This window comes from Mus musculus, chromosome X (genome assembly GCF_000001635.26).
Source record: "Mus musculus strain C57BL/6J chromosome X, GRCm38.p6 C57BL/6J".
NCBI lineage: Eukaryota > Metazoa > Chordata > Mammalia > Rodentia > Muridae > Mus > Mus musculus.
Window position 1 is genome coordinate 73,912,970 of NC_000086.7, and position 22,619 is coordinate 73,935,588.

Below are 22,619 nucleotides of genomic sequence, written 5' to 3' on the forward strand. Positions count from 1 at the left end.
GTAGCAATGTTGGAATCTTCCACCAAGGTAAGCAAGCCTGTATCGTTCTCATAGCACATGAATGAACATCCATCCTTATGAACTTGCTTTGTCAGGACATTTATTTCAAGAGTGCCTCATACTAAAGTAAATCAGGCACCAATGCCTTTATTAGTTAAAGCAACCCACCCTACCTGTCTTCCCTTCTTTCTGACCCTTAACTAATCCTTAGAAGTCACCCATCCAAGCAGCAGAGCCAGACCAGGATTCAGGCACACAAGAAATGGCTACTGAACTAGCCTTCAAATATTCTTAGTCCTTAATCCAGAAATCTGAACGGTGCCCCATTCAGCCCTTTGCATGAAACTGAGTGAAAAGCAAAACAGAAAACTTAGTGACTGGCTGTTTTCGGGACACTTGCTTGGCATCTGAAGCCATGAGTGAAACTGCTTCTGTTCCTTTAGCTCTTGTTCCTTTTGTTTGGAAACAGGGTCTCACTATGTAGGTCTGGCTGTTCTGGAACTTACTATGGAGACCAGGCTGGCCTCAGTCTGCCTCTGCCTCCCAAGTGCTGGGATTAAAGACGTGTGCCAGCATACCTGGCCTGTTCCTTTTTGGCTTTTTTTTAAAAAAAAAAATGAGATTTCTTCATTTAATTTTATGTGTATATGTATGTGTAACTTGTATGTGTGCATCAGAATCTCCAGATTCTGGAATTACGGATGATCATGAACATCCATGTGGGTGCTGGGAATCAAACTCGATTCTCTACAAGAGCAACAAGTGCTCTTAACCACTGAACCATTTCCTCAGCACCCTTCTTGGCTTTTTGAGATAGGGGATCTTTCAGTAGCTCTGGTTAAACTAGAACTTACTATGTAGACCAAGCTAGCCTTGAACTTCTGCCTCTAAGTGCTGAGACGAAGCACAAAAAGCACTACCCCAGCTAACTAGCTCCAGTTTTGAGAATCTAAAAGCCTGAAGGACAGAGTGGGAGTGGGTGGGTGGTGGCTTAGAGGCAAGCCAGAGTTGCAGAGTGATTTCCAGGCTGCATGAAGCTATAGAGACCCTGTCTCAAAAATCAGATAAGCTGGGTGAGGGGATGCTCACCTAGAGGCAGAGATAGGGACTATATATGGAGATTGTCAAAACAAACAAAACCAAAACCCAACAAGATAAGTAATGGAGGTGCTTACAGTGGTTAAAGAGCTCTTCCAGGGGACAGAGTTCAGTTCTTAAAATTCAAAGGCTGCTCACAACCATTTAATACTTCACTTCTAAAACACTATCTTCTCTCTCTCCACCTTCCCCCCCCCACTAAATCTTTAAAAAGAGAGCAAGGGTTATATATACAGGGTTATTTCTTTATGACAGGGTATCACAATGCAGGCCAGGCATTGAAATGTTTATATTCAGCATGAAGTTATAATGGCCAATATATTTAACTTCATACACTTATCAGAATACACTTAGAGCTGCCTGCCTATCTCTGGAGCTCTGCAAAACATTTTTGAATATGTGGAAGGATGTATACTTGGTCCTGAGGGATGATGACCACAGGGCTGATAAGCTCAGACTGGCTGGCTACTCTGGACAGAGGGAAATGAGAGGATAGTAGGGCTCAAAAGAGAAAAAAAGGATTGGAGAGGGCTGGAGAGATGGTTCAGGTTCAGAGCACTGACTGCTCTTCCAGAGGTCCTGAGTCAATTCCCAGCAACCACATGGTGGCTCATAACCATCTGTAGTGGGATCCAATGCCCTTTTCTGGTGTGTCTGAAGACAGTGACAGATACATAAAATAAGCAATTCTTTAAAAAAAAAAAAAAAAAAAAGGAAAGAAAGAAAAGATTAAGCATGAAGGTAAGGCCTGGAGAAGTGTCCCTAGAGTCACCCTCAGTCTCCGCTCATAATGTAAGAGGCAGACGCCGCCAAAGCAGGGGAAGTGCTGGGCCCCCAAGGCCTAGCAGGCCTGTGGTTTTCCCCTTCACAGCTCTGACCTCCGCCCAGGAAACCTAACCTACTAGGAGGCGGGGCGGACAGCAGAGTTTCAGGCGGCCACCAATGACACCTAAGCAACCAGTGCAGAGGGCGGGCCTCGAGAGGATTCTGTAAGTGCTTTAAGAGGATCTGCAATCTCCCCCACCCACCAACTCTAAGACAGGATGGAACCACTGCGCATGTCCACCGCTTTACCACAAGGCGGCAGGCCTAGCGCTGCAGAACCAATCAGAGCTTGAGAACTAAGAACGCCACTGGCTTGCGAAGGAACTGACGCCAGCACGCCGGGTGGAACAAGCCACTCGACTCATACAAAGGGAAGTCCGTAATTTTAGCCAACCAGACGCAGGTTTTTTTTTTTTTTTTCGAGACAGGGTTTCTCTGAGTAGTCCTGGCTGTCCTGGAACTCACTCTGTAGACCAGGCTGGCCTCAAACTTAGAAATCCACCTGCCTCTGCCTCCCAAGTGCTGGGATTAAAGGCCACCACTGCCCGGCAAGAACGCATTTTCGTTTGAACTAGAGGACAGGGTGCGGCTGTGATTTTTCCTCCCCGCCCTTCAGTCGCTTCTTTCTCAGTTTCTAATAGATGGTTTGTACAACCAAAGTACTAAGCTCCAGGACAAATTATTCCACATAGTGGCGGATCGCTGTGCCACTTGCAGGAGCAAGGACATTATTAGTAAAGTGACAGCTCTGATATAAGGTGCACTGCAGTTAGGTGAGCGGCCTAAGGAGAGCCCACCCAGGACCTAGGAGCCACAAGTGATGGTCTTAAAGCAGCACATTTAGAGGAGCAAATGTTAAGGCAAGGGTGACGGTGTAACAAAACGTTCAGAAGTGAGGACTCTCTTTTTGTCTTTTTAGTTCAATTATATTTGAGTTTATGAACCTAACAGAAGTCGCAAAAATATTAGAAGTCATTGAGGGTATCCTGATGGCAGTCAAGAACTAGACAATGCATGGAACTGTCTTGTCTTGTTTATCTGCACAGCCCTATCCTGGAACTCACTTTGTAGATCAGGCTGGCCTGGAACTTAAAAAGATCCACTTGCCTCTGCCTCCCAAGTACTGGGATTAAGTGTGCCACCACTGCCCCACAGCAAATACAAAATATTAATGGAGGAATGGCTAATGCCTGTAATCCCAGCACTTTAGAGCCTGGGGCAGGATTGACACAAGTTTGAGGCCAGCCTGGGCTACGTAATGAGTTCCAAGCTAAGAATGAGAGATCCTGTCTCTCAAAAAAAAAAAAAAAAAAAAAAAAGGTTACAGATAGGAAGAGCCTAAGCACCTGGGGCTAGGATCTCTCCAGATAAGTGCAATGAGCAGTTGGACTTGGGCATTTGGGGTTCCAGAAGCTCCTACTGATGAGAACAAGTATGACCTAGGGTAAAGGGCTGAGAGGGGCATAAGGGGGCAAAGCAGTACAGCAAAGAACATCAAGGTAGGAGAGCTGCCTCTGAAATGTGAGGCTGACTAGAAAGCCCAGGAAATCATTTTGTTCAGCCCTAGAAAATTACATTAGGACAAAAAGGACATTAATGAGGCCTATAGGCCAGACACGTGACATCAGAATATAGCACCCAGCCGGGCGTAGTGGCGCACACCTTTAATCCCAGCACTCGGGAGGCAGAGGCAGACGGATTTCTGAGTTCGAGGCCAGCCTGGTCTACAAAGTGAGTTCCAGGACAGCCAAGGCTACACAGAGAAACCCTGTCTCGAAAAACCAGAAAAAAACAAAAAACAAAAAAAGAATATAGCACCCAAAACAGTTTACCTGCCAACTTCAACTCAGTTGTTGAAGATAGTCAGATTTGGGGTCCCATCCTCAAATCTGTTTTGACTTGTGAGCTCAATACAGTCTAGGCTGTGAAGATAGTATCCCTGACACATAGGAACTGGAAAAAAAAAAGCATACCCCACTATGCACATTCACAAATTTCCCAAGGCCACTGGGTGACATTTATTGTAAAAGCACATGGGGCAAGGTTGGGACCAGGTGGGGCAGGTTCTAGGAGGCAGAGTCAGAGGCCTCTGAGCTGTCTTTGACATCTGTGCTCTCTGTGGTCTCGCTGACCTCACTGAGGTCCTTGCTGTCCCCACCACTATCCTCAGCAGCCAGGCCCTTCTCCTCACGACAGGCCTCTCCTGAGCTCAGAAGCACGTTGCCTTTGTTCTCCGCTTTGTTCTCCAAGGCCGCCAGAACCATGTGCTTGCCCTTTTCCTTCAGCTCCAGGTGCCGCCTCAGCTGCCGCCAGGAGCCCAGAGGGAAGCGGGTGGAAAGAGACAGGGCCTAAGTCTCCAGACAGGAGACAAGAGGAGCCAGGCCCTGAGGCTGGCTGGGGGAAGGGACACAGTGAGAAGTGGTAGGGCCAAGGCAAGAAATAGGACTGGGTAGAAATGTAGTTCAATCCTAGCTCTGCCCTAAGCCTGCTTTCCTCATCTGTAAAATGACAAAGGTCCTATTGCCCTCAAATGTGCTGTTGGGGAGCCTCCAAGACAGAGCAGTACCTCCCCAGGAGGCTTGGTCAGAGACCCTTTCCCCCTAGCCCAGTTTAGTCCTAAATCTGAGCAGGCTGCCCCTGACCCTAGTAGTCCCTCTCCCTAGAAAAATATCTTCCTACTCTCTCTCCTGTTCCACCCACCTCCAGGCTTCTTCCCTAGAAAGCATCCCATAGCCCCCTCTAGAGTCAACAGAGGCCATGTCACAACTTGACAGCTTAGGAAGTGAGGGAAAGAGGGGCTCTACAACGACAAGGGCTGACACTCAATCTTGGTCTTGCCTCTAGCCACCACTGCCTCACTCAGTCTCACAGCTCTAAAGTAGCCACCTTTCCCAAGTACAGAATCTCCCCTGCTGCTGGAATTGCTGCCCTGGACTGGCTGAACTCTTACCTCATCAGCCATCTGCGTGAGGTCCCGCTTCATTGCATACGCATCTTCCCCATCTGCATAGTATTTGGGCTCCACTTCGCTGATCCTGGGGGTAGGATCAAGACACATGCCTAGGGGCAAATTCTCCTGGTTCTTAGGCTACTGGGGTAAATGTCATCTCCCCCATAGAACCTTTGTAGAGGCAAAAAGCCAGTGTGAATGGGCTTCTCCTTTTTGTTTTTCATTTGAATGAACTCTTGTCCAACTGCTGTGATAGTTATCTCTGCTTTTCCAGTGAAGCCGAGCAGCATGTAGCATCCAGGGTACTTCCCATTCCTAGACTTGCTACCACTTTGTCCCTAGCCTGACCAGCAAGGACTTGTGTTTTCAGTTGAAGCCCCTAGTTCTGCTTCTTCCTCTCCCTGACCTGCTTCTTATCATTTACTGAGCACATAGCCAGTTCCTCTGCTAGGAAAAAGGGACACTGTACCTGCATGTAGATAGTCAGCATAGACAACCTGGTTACTGACCAGATGGCTGAGGGAGGGGAGGGAGGTGTGTGTGCACACTTGAGTAGCCCTGACACTGGAAGGGAAGCCCTTTGATGACCTAGGAAGGTTCCTTGCCAGTCTTCAGAGGTACATGTTGGGTATCTTCCTCAGTTGCTTTCCACCTTATTTTTATTTTTTCAAAATAGGGTCTCTCACTGAATCTGGAACTTGTCCATTCAACTAGGCTGGTTGATTAGTGAACCCCAGGGACTCTCTTGTCTTAACCTCTTCAGCACTAGGATAACAGGTGCGGGGCACTGTATATGGCTTTTATGCATGGGTGCTAGGGATCAAACACACGTCCTCACAATTAAGCTTAATTGAGACAGGGTCTTGCTATGTGGTTGAGACTAACCTGGAACTCACTATGCTGGAACTCCAAGCCATAGTCGTCTACTTTGAGTGCAGAGATTAAGAGGCGTGTGTTACCATACCCAGCTGGAAACTGCTGACTTAGCAGCTAAAGCAGTTCCTGTTGCAGAGGCGTCTTAACTACGTCAAAGAGCCCTCCATGAATCTGGATGTAGAACCCAGAAAAGCTGAAGACTACTACCCTGTCCCAATGGTGTCATCTTCACTGGACACCCTCCAAGTCTAGTGTGGTTCAGTGGTTTCTCAAGTTAGTCTACTCCAGCCCCATTTTCCAGTAGCACTAGGTACTACCAAGTCCTCTCTTCATGGAGATGCCCATGTTTGCAGTAGACCTGCCCTCAGCCACCAGAACACTCAGAGCACTAGTTCCCTCATTGCTTTTGCTCATGGCTCCTTTTCCCTGCTGTCCCCTTTCATCTGTTATTACATGCTTCCTGGAGCCAGCCACTTCTCAGCCTTTGCTCATGCTCTAGCTTACCTTTCGTTACTCCTAAACCAGCACTAAGAAGCCCTGTGTGTTCTTTACCACACTGCCCTTCACCAATCTCACTAGCACCAAGCCACTCCTCCTCTACGAAGCATATGTTGGACCCTCCTCTACCACACACACAAATAGGTGCTTTCTTCAGGTTTGCTTGTCAGTGAATAGCCAATGAGTATACTGAAAGCCTCCCAGCAGTGTCTAGAGTCCCTCCACCCCTTTCATCCCAGCCAACTGGGTGGATCATGCCACTTAAAAAAGTCTTGATCTACTTACTGAAAGTTGAGGGTGTTGGAATAGAGATGCAGGGCGGCCCTGTTACTGCAGGGGAATAAGGCATTGGTCAGCATCACAAACTTGTCAACCTGACAGGTCATATCCTGCCCTTCTTCCTTGTCCCTCTCCCCTTTCCCACTAATACTATTTCCCATATTCTTATGAAGGCAGTAAACCCCAGAACCACTATCAATCGGGTACCCCTTCCTCCCCACTTCCCAGCATTGCCCTTTCCCCCAACTTGGCTTCCACCTCTTCCTGACATGCAGGGAGACGTATTTGGCATTGAAGTTCTCTATCATGGCTCGAGAGGCCTGGTCCATCAGCTTCTGAGCCAGGCCAAGGCGCCGGTGGGAACGCTTCACAGCCTGAGAGAAGAAGATTGGGTACAAGTCCGACCACTGTGGCTCCTTCAATTATCTCCAGTCTACCTCTACCAAACCCTCAGTAGTTATACTCACCAGTGAGGTGATATGTCCATGGGGCACATCGTCTGGGTCCTCTTCCCTAGAAGAGAAAGCTAGAAAGGAGCCTGGCATGGGTGCCATCTATCTGGGATACCTGTGCACACAGGTGCTCAGACTCTTTGTGGCTACAGCATCCCAGATCCAAAAAGAAGAGAACTAGGAACTTCTGAATCAGAATAGCCAATCATGACCCCCTCAAAGCCCCACGCTACACCTATCAGATATTTGCAGTGTCAACAGATCACCCTGCAATAGATGCCCACAAAAAGAGTAATGCTGATTGCAGAGCATTACGTGAGGGGAGCCAGTTTGAAAGAGCTATAAGCTACTATTTCAACTCTACATCATTATGAAAAGATGACCCTGTTGTACGAGGTTGAGGGAGGGATGGCTACTTTTTAAAGGTAAACTCTTTAATTGTCCAATTCAGAGAGTGTGCAACACATACAGAAACACAACAATGAAAACAGGAATCTGCTTAATGAAATCTGTATTGGTTTCTCACTTTTTTTTTTTTTTTTTTTTGGTTTTTCCAGACAGGGTGTCTCTGTGTAGCCCTGGCTGTCCTGGAACTCACTCTGTAGACCAGGCTGACCTCAAACTCAGAAATCCACCTGCCTCTGCCTCCCGAGTGCCGAGATTAAAGGCGTGCGCCACCACAGCCGGCAGGTTTCTCACTTCTAACAAGTGTACCATACATGGTAGTTAGAGAACAAACGTGGAGGAGGAGTGTATGGGAAAACTCTGTACCCTCTGCTCAATTTTTCTGTCAGCTTCGAGCTTCCCTACAAATCTGTTAATTAAAACAACATTCATAGCAAGCTGGCCATAGTTAAATCTCAGCATTAAGAAGGCTCAGCATGAAGACTACTATAAGTTTGAGGTTAGCCTGAGTGAGCACCAATCTGGACAACAGAGAATGCCTCTCAAACTAATTCACCGCTTCCCATTCCCTTCTCCAAAGCTTTTGTCCTTCTTAACATTAGTGTCTTTTCTTTCTCCTTGGTGACTCACATTTTAGCCAAGACGTAGCCCACAATCTTCCCATTCTCATCCTCAGCAATGTAAGAAAGCTGGTGACAGAAAGGAAAAGGACGTCATGTAGTGCAGGCAACAGGACAGAGCTCACTGCCAGCCTCCACTCTGTGGAGCCTAGTTTCTATACACACCCTTTCATTTGCCAGGCTTCTCCATCAACCAGAGCCTCAGGTTCTTATACCCTTGCCCACTGCGTTTGCTCACTCGGATCCATGTTTCCCTCCTGTTGCACCCTACACCCCTACAAAACGCAAAAGCTGCCCACCTGGGGCCAAGAGAGGCCATGATAGAAATAGTACTTCATCTGGTAGTTCTCCGGCAGGCAGAGAAGGTTGCAGTGCTGCATGTTCATCAGGTCTTCGGGCTGCATGAGAGTGGGATACGGTTAGTCCAGGGCTGCAATGACTAAGAGGGCCACACACGTCGATCTCTGGGTCTCCCCTTTCCCCGGGGCAGGGCACAGTTGCTACTATACGACTTTGCACAAGCCCTGTTTCCATGCGGCATGCAAAACGTGCCAGTTCCAGGACTGAGTAATAGTGTCCAAAGGTTGTGGAGCCCACTCAATGAGATCTGAATTAGGAAACGCGGGATAAACGCGAGATGTTTAAAGCAGGCTGCAGCAGCCTTAAGGTCCGGCGTCGGCAGACCTACAGGACCAAAGCACCAGGTCCCTCGATAACATGCTCACACGGTCACCCCGTAAGGCGCCCACTCGGTGCGGACAGGCTGGCTCCCCGTCACCTCACCCTAGCATTGCGGATGTTCATCGCGGCGGCGGCGGAGCTCGCGGGTCCTTGTGGGTCGTGAACGCGTGCACTCGGCGGCCACTTAGAAGCAGGGAAAGGACGATAGGAGCTTGGACTGGGGCCAGGATCCTGGGACGGCGGCGGAAAAGGCGGACCGCTCCGACCTGCCTGCAGCGGAAGTACCCAGCTATAGGACCCGCCTCCGAACTGCACAACCAATGAGCGTGGCACTTAGAGATAATTGGGCGTGATGGATCAGCGCCCAAGGTGGTGCGTTTGAAGCCACAGCGAAGACCTTTCAAGGCGGGAAGTGTGGGCAATAGTTGTACCCTCCCTCGGAGCCCACAGAGGCGCGCACACAAGCATGTGGAACAGGGTCATCTTTATTTCGAGCCTTCATGGGTAGAGACAGCGGGCGAGGAGTCGAGGGGGGCGGGCTCAAGGCGTTGGAGTAGGGCTCCTAGAATCTGCTCGCACATGGCCAGGCACCGCGGCACATGGAAGCAGCCTGTGGGGAGAATGAACCCCGGGGTAGGGAGGATCCGGCGAGCCGGGTGCCACAAACCCCTACAGTCTCGCCCCGTTCCTCGCTCACCTTTAAAAGGACCTCCCTTGATGGTGAGGGCCACCTTTCCCTCTTGGTTCAGGTAGCCAAACCATTCCCCATACTCAGGATCACGAAACTAGAATAAAGAGACAATGACAGTTCGTGTCTGGTAGGACCCACTCGAATGTCACCGGTTGAGGAAGGGGCCCTCGCTGTCCCTTTTGCACCGGTACCAATGGTTAGAGTAAAAAGCGCAGTTTCACAAATCAGTACTTTTAGTGGACCGTATCCTGGAAAAAGATGAAAGCTGTGGGTAGTAGGCAGTTTGCCTTAGCATGTAACCTGATGGGGGGAGGGGTTGCAGGCTGTGTGCTGCTACACTGAGAGAACAGGTGTTCTATATTCAGTTGTGGTTTGTTAGATAACACTTAAAATTGAAAATTTTAAAAATGGATACATTTTACCTTATCTGAATTTTTTTTTTTTTTTTTTTTTTTTTTGAGAATCCTAAACCGGGCGGTGGTGGCGCACGCCTTTAATCCCAGCACTCCGGAGGCAGAGGCAGGCGGATTTCTGAGTTCGAGACCAGCCTGGTCTACAGGACAGTCAAGGGCTATACAGAGAAACCCTGTCTCGAAAAACCAAAAAAATTAAAAATAAATAAAAATAATAAAAAGAATCCTAGATTGACGTTTCAGCAAACTTTACAACTAGTGACTTCCCTGGAGTTCATGTCATCTACTTCACAGGCCTTTAGTCTAAAAGATCTTTGGATTACAAGCAGAGACACATAGCTCCTGTCCTTGCGTACCAAGGTTTTTATTATGACTCACAGTCTTTCCTTTAGCCCTATGTAATGGGGCATGCCCTTAGTCCCAGTCCTCAGGAGGCAAAGTCTTGACACATTTCTATAAGGTTCATGCCAACCTGGTCTTCTGCCTGTCTTGACCATAGGTTCTGAACACATCTCTCACTTCTTTTGAACCTGTCCAGTGTGTCTGATGCTTCAGATATGGGGAGCAGCAGCTCAGGTGGCTGGACAGACCCATTCATTGTACACCCCATTATTCTTTCACTGAGGCTTTTCACCTCCACAAAATATAGCCCAGATCCTTATCCATTGCTTCCAATTTTGCTCCTACTGATAAAATAATTAAGTAGAACCCCTTCTTAGAAGGCTTATAGAACAAACCAAATTGCATTAAAGTTTACTACCAAAATGTTCCCTTTAAATTGTGACATGAGTTGTACATTTTAAGCTGTGTGATGGTTCATGTCTATAATCTCAGCACTCAGGAGGCTGAGGCAGGAGAATTAAGTTCAAGAGCAGTCCAGATTTTGTCTCAAAGAGTGGTTGGTGGTACATTCTCCAAGTGAGGTATAACCAGTTCTGTATCTATTCTTTATAACTTTTGAGTGGCCTTGTCCCTTCTTGTGTGTTTATTTTTGAGAAGTCTCACTGTGTATCCCTGGCTGTCCTGGAATCTGCTGTGTGGCTCAGGCTGCCCTGGTAAAAAGTTCTCTCTTGAGATCTCCCCATTGCTGACACTAAAGTCATGCACCATAACTGCCTCATTGTCTTTATTTTATTTTATTGGTTTTTTTTTTTTCGAGACAGGGTTTCTCTGTGTAGCCTTGGCTGTCCTAGAACTCACTTTGTAGACCAGGCTGACCTCGAACTCAGAAATCCACCTGCCTCTGTCTCCCAAGTGCTGGGAATTAAAGGTGTGCGCCACTACCACCTGGCTTGATTATAACTTTTGCAATTCATTTTTCTTGTTCTCATTTGAGACCTTTCAAGTGCTAATATTACAGGGATGCACAGTGGGCTCTTAGAATTGTTTAATGTCATCTCCATCTTGTTCAAGTGCATTCTTATTTCCTTTTATGGTTAAGATTGGTGGCTTCTAATCCATACCCTTAATGAATGTATTCAGTATTCAGGCAGTGATTCAACCTAATGGGTGATGTCATTTGGAAGTAGGGGTGACTATCTGAGACAGCTCCAGTTGCTTGTTTAGATACAATGTAATAGAAACATGGCTTGGATTTTTTTGCCTCTAATCACAATAAAACCATGCTAGATTTCAGTTACAGTTAGTACAAACTAGCCAAGTGTAGTGACATACACATGTCATCCCAGGCCTCAGGGATCAAGGGAGAGGAGGTAGGAGGAACTTCAGCTACATATTGAATTTTTATGGCCAGCTTAGGTTACATGAGATATCTAAAAAAATAATCACACAAATTGTCATTTTTTTCTAGAACCAAAGCCACAACTGTAGAATTAAAGAGTCCCTGCTACAGTTGTAGGGAAACCACTGGAATAGTGACTTTAGAAATACACCGGTAGTCTTCAAGAACACTATCTCCATTAGGAACACTACCCTCTGGAGGCCCTTGATTTGTTTTCTTTCCTAGTTCATGACTGATTCTAGTCTTCACTAGCCCTGATTCTTTCTCCTCTTTATCTTCTATACTAAAAAAATTACCTTACTCTTGGCTCTCCATAATATCTATTGTTGTTATTTGTTTGAGACAAGATCTCCTGCCAGGCGGTGGTGGTGGTACATGCCTTTGATCCCAGCACTTGGGAAGCAGAGGCAGGCAGATTTCTGAGTTCGAAGCCAGCCTGGTCTACAAAGTGAGTTCCAGGACAGCCAGGGCTACACAGAGAAACCCTGTCTCGAAAAAAAGTCAAAAAGAAAAAGAAAAGAAAAATCTCCCTATATAGCTGGTTAGTCTCAAACTTACTATTGTAGACCAGGCTGGTCTCTATGTTGTGATCTGGTTCCAGCCACCCAATAGCTAGGATTACAGGTATGTACCACCATGCCCGGGTCACCTACATTTTTTTTATGACAACTAGGCTTTGTAGCAAGCCAAATTTCTCTCTCTGAACTATAGCCTCTTAAACTCATCTGCTGTACTAAGAGATATACTTCAGTCAGTAAAGTACCTTACAAACTAACTGAGCAGTGGTGGCACACGCCTTTAATCCCAGGGACCAGGGAGGCTAGAGGCAGGCAGATCTCTAAGTTGGATGTCAGCCTGACCTACAGAGTGAGTTTCAGGACAGCCAGGGCTACACAGAGAAACCCTGTCTTGAAAACCAAAAGCAAACAAAAAAGTGCCTTGCAAACAGGAAGACCTGAATTTGGTCCCAGAAACCATATGAAAACAAGTCAAGGATAGCATACTTATAATCCCACCACTGGAGAGGCAAAGATAGAGTATTCTAAGGATTCACCTCCGTAGCTAGTTTGTCAGTGTAGCTAGTTCACAACCCTATCTTCTCAACAAAAAGGTATGTAGTGCCTGAGGAATACCACCTGAGATTGTCCTCTAACCTACTGTGTGTATGTCTTTCTCTCTCACACGAGCTCGTGCAGGGGACAGGGAGGAAAATCCAACTGGTGATTTACCAGCCTGACATCCTAGCTGTTGGATTCCCTGTCAAGGCTCAGGTTTACTGGCCCTGGCAGATCAAGGATGTTCCTGCTACGTGGAACCCACATGGTTGTACCCTCACAGTTTCCTTTCTGTTGAATAGACACAGATACACCCTGCCCTCCTTTGCTTTGGATCCTTGCTCACAAGGTCTTCTCTGCCCCCTCTATAAGAAAGTTCTGTATCATTTGGCATCTGCTTTGTTTTCCACAGCTCATTGGTCTCTGTTTGCTTGTTTACTCGATTAGAATCTGATCATCCAGAAAGGTGTATTCCTTGAGGCAGAGCTTCTTGGTTCACCAAACAAAAGACAGTCTTGGGACTCTCAGAGCAGCTGAGAGCAACATCTAGTGAATGGGCTAGAAGAAGCTGAGGGAAAGCCTCCTGGACCCCCTTACACACAGCCCCTGTTTCTCCCTCTCCTGCTGCCTGGGCTTCCAGGGGACAAGGAGAGAGCACTTACCTGGCGGAAGGTGTACTCAGCCACCTTGTAGAAGAGATGCAGCAAGGCAGGGTCCCCACTGTCACTATAACCCATGAGGAAGGCAATCATGGCTTCACTGTGTGGCCACCACAGCTTCATGTTCCATTCCAGCTGAGAACAGAGCAGAGATGGGCAGCTCAGGTCCCTGAAGGCCCTAGGAAGACACTTAACATCCTCTGTTCTGATTCAGTCTGTCTGGCTTAGGACTTGGTGTTGTTTAATCATGGGGGAGACATGGGGGATAGAGTTTGAATAGTCCTTAAAAGTAGGGCTAGCCTGGGGCTAAAGAGATGGCTCAGTGGTTAAGACCAGTGGCTGCTCTTCCAGAGGTCCTGAGTTCATTTCCCAGCAACCACATGGTGGCTCACAACCATCCGTAATGGGATCTGATGCCCTTTTCTGGCATATCTAAAGAGCAATGGTAGCTGAGCGGTGGTAGTGCACGCCTTTGATCCCAGCACTTGGGAGGCAGAGGCAGGCGGATTTCTGAGTTCGAGGCCAGCCTGGTCTACAGAGTGAGTTCCAGGACAGCCAGGGCTACACAGAGAAACCCTGTCTCGAAAAACAAAACAAAGGGGGGGGCTGGTGAGATGGCTCAACGGGTAAAAGCACTGACTGCTCTTCCGAAGGTCATGAGTTCAAATCCCAGCAACCACATGGTGGCTCACAACCACCTGTAACAAGATCTGATGCCCTCTTCTGGTGTGTCTGAAGACAGCCACAGTGTACTTACATATAATAAATAAATAAATCTTTAAAAAAAGAGAGAGAGCGCGCAATGGTATATTCATATACATAAATAAATTAATTAAAAAAAAAAGAGTAGGGCTAGCCTTCTGACCTGTATGTACCCTAAGCAGCTCCTTAAAAGGAGACAAGTACTAGGGAAGACTTTAGTCTTTGAATTAGAATGCTGTCTGCCTTGTCACACTGTCTTTTGGCCTTTTGGACACTGCTGCTACCCATGTTGTACAATATCCTCTGCAGATCTCCAGAAGGATCAGAAAACAATCAGAGGAACAATTCCACCCCTGCCTGCCACCAAGTGAGAATCACCCAAGAGCCCTTTGAGCTGCTGGCACCAGACAGAGGGACATGTGTCTTGGCATCAGCATTTGCACAAATTCTCTTCTCTAATGGATTTCCCAGGATATAAGATGGAGAGACTTTGGCTCTAGGTTCAAATTTTTGTTGTTGCTGCTACTGTTTTTTGTTTTGTTTTGTTTTTTTTTTTTTGGTTTTTCGAGACAGGGTTTCTCTGTGTAGCCCTGGCTGTCCTGGAACTCACTCTGTAGACCAGGCTGGCCTCGAACTCAGAAATCCGCCTGCCTCTGCCTCCCAAGTGCTGGGATCAAAGGCGTGCGCCACCACGCCCGGCTGCTGCTACTGTTTTTGACACAGGATCTCCTATGTAGATCTGACTGTCCCAGAACTCATTTTGTAGACCAGGTTAGCCTAAAATTCACAGAGATCCGCTTGCCTCTGCCTCCCAAGTACTAGGATTAAAGGCATGCACAATCATACCCAGCTCCTACTATATAATAGGCTTCTTGCAAGCTATTCTGGGCACTCCCACCTGGGTAGGGCAGAGACCATCCGCATCCTGGAAGTAGAAGAGGCCTCCATGTTCAGGGTCCCATCCAGAGTGGAAAGGCAATAAGAGAAACTTGTCAATGATGTGCATTCGAAGTTTGGGGTCACCTTTCCTGAGGGCATACTGGAGCAGAAACCAGCCAGCTTCCAGTGTGTGGCCTAGTCAGAGTTGGAGGAAAGTAAGGCAAGGATCAGGTTTCCCACTTCAAGGCATCTGAGGGCTGGAGCTCCTGGCACCTCCCTTCCTTATCAAGGGTGAGAGATGCTTGAACTCTGTCACAAGATACCCTGCCTTTCCGCCTGGACTCCATGCCCACTCCTGGGCAGTCTGTCCCCGCCCATTGCCTGCTCCTTGGTGGAGGGAGGAGGGCTACCCCTCCCATATTATACCCCAAACTCAATGATGAGGTTTTTTTTTTTTTCCTAACAGGCATAGCACATGCCTTCACCTGGGTTCTGATGTCTTCCAAGGCAACCAGGAAGCTCTTTTCCATCCTCTGATACATTCTCCAGTACAACTTGTCCATCCCTCTGCCAGGAAAAGGACAAGAGACAAATGTTTCCAGTTCAGGTCACCCAATCAGAAAGATCTAACTTTGGAGCCGGGCGGGGTGGCGCACGCCTTTGATCCCAGCACTCGGGAGGCAGAGGCAGGTGGATTTCTGAGTTTGAGGCCAGCCTGGCCTACAGAGTGAGTTCCAGGACAGCCAGGGCTACACAGAGAAACCCTGTCTCAAAAAAACCAAAAAAAAAAAAAAAAAAAAAAAAAAAGAAGAAGAAGAAAGATCTAACTTCGAAAATCCCTTCCTCTGCCCTTGGTACCAGCCATATACCTACTCAATAGGTCTAAAGGGGCATTTTTGGTTGTATGTTTTGACATAGTCTTGGTAGCCCAGGCTGGTCTCAAACTATACAAGCAAGGCTGACCTTGAACTCTAAATTCTCCTGTTTCCACCTCCAGAGTTCTGGAATTACAGATATGTGTACCACGCCCTGCTCCAGAACATTTTTGGAATGGCTGATTGTCTCCCATGAACCCAGTAGGTTCTGATCCTTCTTGCTTAGGTCTGGGTCTCTCAAGTGAAGAGGGTAAAACCCTGAATGAGGAGACAGGCAAGACTGAGTTTGATGCCACAGAGGCATCAAAGGGAAGAACATAGATCAAGACCTCCTTTCCATAGCTCAGAATGTGTCTGTTGCTCTGGCCTCTTCTGTCTTAGGACACACCCATTTCCGCCCTCAGCAAGCTGGGCTCCACCTTCCTGAGGACCCTGGGTTGTGCCTACCTGGACATGCTGAAGAATCCTGTGGACACACCAGTCCCCTAGTTCTGCATACATGTTGGTCAGCTCCTCATCTTCTTCTCCAAGCTGCTCCACCAGGCTGAGCAGCATCATGGGCACTGCCATGGGCTCTGTGGCCAGTGCCCCTGAGAGCTGAGGCCGGCCCAACCCAGCCGGGTCCTCCCGTACCCAGTGGATGATCTGATCCATCATCTCTATGGCTTCACTCTGTGAGGAGACCAGAGAGGCTGCCCTGTCCCAGCACATACTTCTTCCCCCAAGGACTCAGGGCTCAGCTTCTTCTCCCAATACTATTTTCGGGGACTCTGGGATTCAGGTCACTCTCAGGCAGAAGGGCCCAGTGAAGAAAGCGAAAACCTTTTCTACCTGGACACAGGGCACTGTTTGCCCAGGGTCCCTTTAGGGTTAGGGTTAGAGAGCGCTGAGGAAACATGTGGTCACAAAATGGTAGGAAACGAGTAAATGGGTCTTGTGGCAGGTTCCCAGGCCTGTCATTAGAGTACACTCATGTCCAACAGCCTGTGATCCCCTACAGGCTCCTACATACCTGATAACGCACTTCCCCCGTTACTTTCCACAGTTCATTCATGGCCATGGTGTAGAAGCACTCGCTGAAAATGGTCCGCTGCACCTTCACTGGCCGGCCATCCCGAGTCAGCACAAAAGCACATTTCTTGCCAGGTGGTGCCACCCGGGCATAACGCAGCAAAAATTCACCACCTGGTGGTTGGAAAGTATGCATGGTAGGTAAGGACTCTGAATATACTGCCTCTTGGAACCTGCCAGTCCCTTTCCTCTTCTAGAGCCCTTTAGATACATTGAATACATAACCCACTGAAGCCCCTGGGGAGATAGGGCTAGGAGAGGGGACCTGCTCTTGCTGCATCCAGAAGCTCAACACGGCGGAAGCGCTCAAAACTGCGGTATAAGCGACAATACATCCATACCTGTGAGGGAACACAGTTTAGAGAGGAGTAGCTGGGGTGGAGGGAATCCTAAGTATCCCTGGGTATACCCTATTGTTGTGTGAACACCTTAAGTGTGCAAACTGACCTGCCTCCCCTGCAGCCAAACATATTTGAGGTGATCATATACCTTCCCATCACGGCCAAGACATGTGAAGAAGCCCCTGTGAGACAAGTGTTGTCAGAAAGTGAAGGAAAGAGCCGTTCTCCATAGCTTCACTACTCTCCTCAGGTCAGTAGATCTGTGTGTCACCTCCAAGTGAGATAGGGGGAGGGGGGCCCTAGGAGGATCATGGCAGGATAGCTAACCCGTGTTCCTGGTCATGGGAATGCTCCATCCAGAAAGCGATCACACGATCAAGCTCTTGTTCCACACGCTTCTTCCAGACCTGCAGTGTCTCCCGTTCCTTCTCCATGTCCTGTGAAGTGAATCAGGGCAGAGCAGGGAAGCACAGCTCTTCCTTCACAGGGACTTCCTGAACCAACTCGAGTAGGCCCCAGAGCTACTTGATTCCACCCCACCACCACAGGGCCTCGAGCCAAGGATACAGTACTCCCACCTCTTCAATGGGCTTCTGACCCCACCATTAGTTGGAACCATCCACTACCACATACCTGTAACATTAGGAGTCCTAGGTCCATCATCTGCTTTCCTCCAGGAATTCAGACTTGGTCGCGATCCCGTGACTATCACTCAGCTGACCGAGCAGTGTCCCACCCACCTGATCCTCTTCAGAGTTCCGAAGGGCCCCGAGTTGGGGGCGGGACGAAGGGCGGGGTTTCAAACCCCGCCTTCTGCTCTTCTAGGCCTGGACTGAGCAGTCAAGCTCTAGATCCCCCTGGTGGGAACTGGGTGAGGAAGTCTGGCCTTATGAGGAGGGAGTAGGTAGGAGACTGAATCTGGGCCTGGCAGCTGAGGCTGGTGATCTCAACAGATTGTGAAGTTAGGGTGCCCCTGGAATGACTGAATCCTGAGACCCTGTGACCCCATATTGTCGGCAAGCCCTTTCCTTTAGCTTCAGCTGTCTGAGTCCAGTAATTTACAACCATTAGCCCTGGTTGCCAGTTGCTGGATACTTCACCCCCAAGGATGATTCTGGAAAAACAGGTGATAACCATGCAGAGTAGAGTGGGCATCCTCCAGCTCTCTGGCCCTTCCTCCTAGGTACACAGTATAGGTTGGCTCTGTGACAGGCTGGTTAATCTGTTCCCCATTCTTGCTACCCACTGGGCACCCTCATTGCTCAGCAGAATTCTGTGGAGTGAGAATTTCAACCAGAATGCCAGAGGTACTTGTTCTGATTTTCTTTTGTCTTTTTTTTAAAACATTTTTTAAGATTTATTTATTATTTATTATATGTAAGTACACTGTAGCTGTCTTCAGACACTCCAGAAGAGGGCGTCAGATCTCATTACGGATGGTTGTGAGCCACCATGTGGTTGCTGGGATTTGAACTTCGGACCTTCAGAAGAGCAGTCTGGTGCTCTTACCCACTGAGCCATCTCACCAGCCCTTCTTTTGTCTTTTTTTATTTGTTTGTTTGTTTTTTCGAGACAGGGTTTCTCTGTGTAGCCCTGGCTGTCCTGGAACTCACTCTGGGGACCAGGCTGGCCTCGAACTCAGAAATCTGCCTGCCTCTGCCTCCCAAGTGCTGGGATTAAAGGCGTGAGCCACCACTGCCTGCATTTTCTTTTGTCATTTTATTTTATGTTTCAGTGTTTTGTTGTTGTTGTTGGTGGTGGTGGTTTATTTTTTGTTTGCTTTTGCTTTTGCCTCTATGTATGTCTGTGCACCACATGCATGCAGTATCCTTAGAGGCCAAAAGAGGGTATTGGATCCTCTGGACCTGGACTTACAGCTGGTTGTGAGTCTCCACGTGGGTTCTGGAAATGGAACCTGGGGCCTCTGGAAGAACAGACAGTGCACTTAACTGCTGAGTCATCACTCCAGTTCCTTGAACATGTTCTTAATGATGGACTGCAACCCAGGAGTGTAAAGTAACTAGACTTCCTGACTCATCAATGCTGCTTTGGGAGTTGGTCAGTAAAAAGAATTCAGTTTCTAGATATGGTTATGTTCTTGTGCTACCTGCCCCTTCCCAGCTGTGTGTTGACTCATTTCGCAATGACTGCTACTTTCCAGGTTATGGCTACTGGGTGGCTCTGCAGGTTGTAGAATGGCTCTTTCATCCTGAAACACTTCATCTTTATGGTGTTTAGGAATAAGCCTGATCTCAGTGTCTGTTAAGTATCTGCTGAAGCTGCTCTGTTCATCTTTACCCTTAGCCTAGGTCATGCCCAGGGACCTTGGCTCTGTATCCAGGAAAGCTTGCATGCTGTTATTTAAGCTGTATTTATCCATCTTCATTGTCTCCCAGCTTCTCTTACACACATATCATCCCTTTCAAGCTCAGCCAAGTTAAGAGCATTGGTATGATAGAATGGGTGGTTCCCTGGCCCTGAGTCTCATGGGAATAGGGTGATGCAAAGCTATGATGCCTTTCTCCCCAGGAGCTCAGTTTGCTAGTTTGTTTGCAATAGGGTCTCATGTATCACAGGATACCTTGAACTCTATTAACCAAGAATGGTTTTGAACTCCTGCTCCTTTGCGTTCACCTCTCAGGGCTGGGACTACAAGTGTGTTGCATCACATCCAGCTTCAAGCTGCACCAAAGCACTTCTGATATATTCCTTTAAAATATTTTTAATTATATTAATTATATGCATGTACGCATGTGTCTGTGTGGGTGGGTTGTCCATGGAGGCCAGAGGCATTGAATCCTCCTGGAGCTGCTCAATGAAGAAGCTTGAGGACTGAACTCTGGTCCTTTGCAAGAGCAGTATACTCTTTACTTGCCCATCCTTCTAGCCCTCTATATTGCCTGCCTTCCAGAGTGGGATGAGAAGGTGAGCACAGGGAAGAAGGGTAGCTCCATAGGTAACAGCTACAGGAGTAGGGTGGGAAAAAGAACCCTTGCATTTCTCCCAGGCTAAATGTCCACATGTCTTAGCAAATCTGCACAGGACAACTTACCTCTGCTGACCCATGTCCTCCTATCCCTGGACATTGTTCTCAAACCTCCTATCTGAAGGACAGTGTATTGCTCCTCTTCCTGGGCCTGTGGCAAGCTTTTAGTGAGAATTCTGGAATTTACTTTAAAACCACATGACTATTATAAGAATGTGCTTTTGTTTTAATCCCAGGTATAGGGATATGGGGCTGCTGTAGACTTGTTTGTAGCAGCTCACCATGATTTTGCCCCATGCTGCCACAGAGGCATGGCTCTGCCAGCTGCAGATAATTTCTGTGATTGTGGATGTTTGGAATTCTAGGAACTTTTCAGAAAATATACATATACATATATATATATATATATATATATATATATATATATAAATACAAGGACCCCCGAGAGGTAAGGTTGGTGAATGTTGGTCATTTATGGAGATTGGTTGCAGTTTGTTAGTAGCAGTGGTCAAAGAAGAAACAAAAAGAAATTACATTCAGGGATTTTCCTAATTCCTCTCATCTCTATCCTTGTTCCTCTCCTATTTAGTGTTAGGGGGATAAACTGGAGGATAAAGGGTGAGGAAAAAAGAGCCCACAATGTAGCAAAGACCAGCTACATAGGTTAGTGGAACTTTCCTTTGCTCTCTTTACTGACAGGATACCTTCAAAAAACAAACTGTAGTAAGTTTTGGTTTATTTAAAAATCCAGTTATGTTATATGAATGTTTGTGTTTTATCCCAGGTGTGGGATATAGGGCTATTTCATTTCATCCACAGCATCAACTATGATTGTCTTATGCTCTTGATGGGGGTGGGGGCGCATGATTTTTGCCAGCTGCAGATAGTTTAATTTTGGGGACTCTGGAGAGAGTATAAATTCAAGATCCCCTGTAAATGAAGAAAATACCTAATTAAAAAAAATTCAATATCCAAGAAGGCCTGCTGTGGCTACTGTTCCTCCTTCCTGCTGAGGGTCCTGCCCCCCATCCCTGCTGTTGGATTTGCTATTGCTGGATGGCTGTTGTGCTGGGCTGCTGAATATTCTGATGACAAAGACTGGACTTGCCCCATGAAACAGGATGACCCTAATGAGCAGGAAGTAGTCTATTTTGTTGGCTGAAAGAGGTTGCTTCCTTTCCCCTCTAACCTTTCTCTCCTACCTAGTGTTGGGTTGGAAAGAAAGTAGAGATATAGGAATTCAATCAAAATATATATGCCAACAAGTGGTGCCCAGATGTAGGGATTATGGGAAACGCAGTTTCTCATGCTGTAGAGGACACATCAGGGTATGAAGGGATTAATATACTGTTTCAGAATGTCAGCAAAAGGTTTACTACAGCGGCGGCGGCTGGGTTCTCTCCCACTTTGTTCCCACAGGGGGTTTTCTATTTCTTTGTCTTCTTCATGTTTTCCGTTTCAAAAAAGTTTGGGAGACTGGCTGAATAATAGGAAAAGTTGTGAATGGATATGGAGGGGTCTGAAAAACAACAACAAAAATGTATGAAATAGGAAAACCAGAAGGGTCACTCTAGTCTCTCATTTGAAAGAATTGCAGAGATGGCCGTGAAACTGGAGAGTACAGGTTGAAATGCTTGAGAAGTGGGTAGTTCTGGAAAAGATAAAAAACGGTTCAGACTACCAAACAAACAAACAAAAACCCAAAACAATAAAAAGCGGGGCGTGGTGGCGCACACCTTTAATTCCAGCACTTGGGAGGCAGAGGCAGGCGGATTTCTGAGTTCAAGGTCAGCCTGGTCTACAAAGTGAGTTCCAGAACAGCCAGGGCTACTCAGAGAAACCCTGTCTTGGGGGAAAAAAAAGGCTTTTGATCTTAAATTGTAGGTCGAGAGCAGGAGATAGGAAGAATAACCTTATCTCAGACAGATGGCCTTGATCTAGTCTAAGAACAGGGCAGGAGATAAGAAACACTGTCTCACCTGATTTTTAGATTGCTTTAATTGCTTTAATTATCAAAATGCATGTGGTTATAAAGTTTGATGGTTATGATATTAGAAATCCTCTGGGAGAGAGGTCAAGCTACTAAATTGAGTCAGTCTATATCTTTGATGATTTCAGGTTACTGGACCAAGGACATGGTATTTTGGGAGAGAGGTTCTGTATTTGTGTTAATAAGAAAGAAGGAAGGGCTTTGGACCCCTTCCAGAGTGATATGGATCAGATATGACAGGGGAAGACTCCCCTGAAGATCTTGACTATAGAAAAAAAATTTCAAGAAAATCAAACAAGACAGGTAACTTAAATTGCTGATTTCTCATGGGAACAGTCTTGTAACTGGCTTAGACATAAAAATTTCTCTAGCCAAAACCTCAGCTAAAATTAGGTAATAAATCTTGTTGGTTGAAGAATCCTTTTTTTTGGGGGGGGAGGCATTTCGAGACAGGGTTTCTCTGTATAGCCCTGACTGTCCTGAAACTCAGTCTGTAGACAGACCAGGCTGGCCTTGAACTCAGAAATCTGCC

General features: G+C 47.1%; 2 protein-coding genes across 6 annotated transcripts; both read right to left on the reverse strand.

Annotated features, from left to right (window-relative positions):
* Positions 1–3,900: 3,900 nt before the first annotated feature.
* Positions 3,901–8,975, reverse strand: Naa10 (N(alpha)-acetyltransferase 10, NatA catalytic subunit). 4 transcript variants are annotated; one of them, NM_019870.3, is made up of 8 exons: positions 8,787–8,975; positions 8,303–8,401; positions 8,014–8,072; positions 6,994–7,039; positions 6,785–6,900; positions 6,533–6,577; positions 4,874–4,958; positions 3,901–4,226 (listed from the first exon to the last, which is right to left on the reverse strand). In NM_019870.3, the coding sequence occupies exons 1-8, from the start codon at positions 8,805–8,807 to the stop codon at positions 3,990–3,992; spliced, it is 708 nt and encodes a 235-aa protein (NP_063923.1). In that variant the 5' UTR covers positions 8,808–8,975; the 3' UTR covers positions 3,901–3,989. The 4 variants fall into 4 exon arrangements, 3 of the variants coding, with proteins under 3 accessions (NP_063923.1, NP_001297467.1, NP_001171436.1); NM_001310538.1 differs by having other exon boundaries at positions 3,901–4,313; NM_001177965.1 differs by having other exon boundaries at positions 3,901–4,317.
* A 176-nt stretch (positions 8,976–9,151) lies between these two features.
* Positions 9,152–17,881, reverse strand: Renbp (renin binding protein). 2 transcript variants are annotated; one of them, NM_001164704.1, is made up of 11 exons: positions 17,745–17,881; positions 17,439–17,548; positions 17,260–17,293; positions 17,036–17,111; positions 16,712–16,884; positions 16,147–16,371; positions 15,310–15,391; positions 14,844–15,019; positions 13,247–13,378; positions 9,382–9,469; positions 9,152–9,294 (listed from the first exon to the last, which is right to left on the reverse strand). In NM_001164704.1, the coding sequence occupies exons 1-11, from the start codon at positions 17,772–17,774 to the stop codon at positions 9,170–9,172; spliced, it is 1,251 nt and encodes a 416-aa protein (NP_001158176.1). In that variant the 5' UTR covers positions 17,775–17,881; the 3' UTR covers positions 9,152–9,169. The 2 variants fall into 2 exon arrangements, with proteins under 2 accessions (NP_001158176.1, NP_075621.3); NM_023132.3 differs by having other exon boundaries at positions 17,218–17,293.
* Between the last annotated feature and the right edge of the window lie 4,738 nt (positions 17,882–22,619).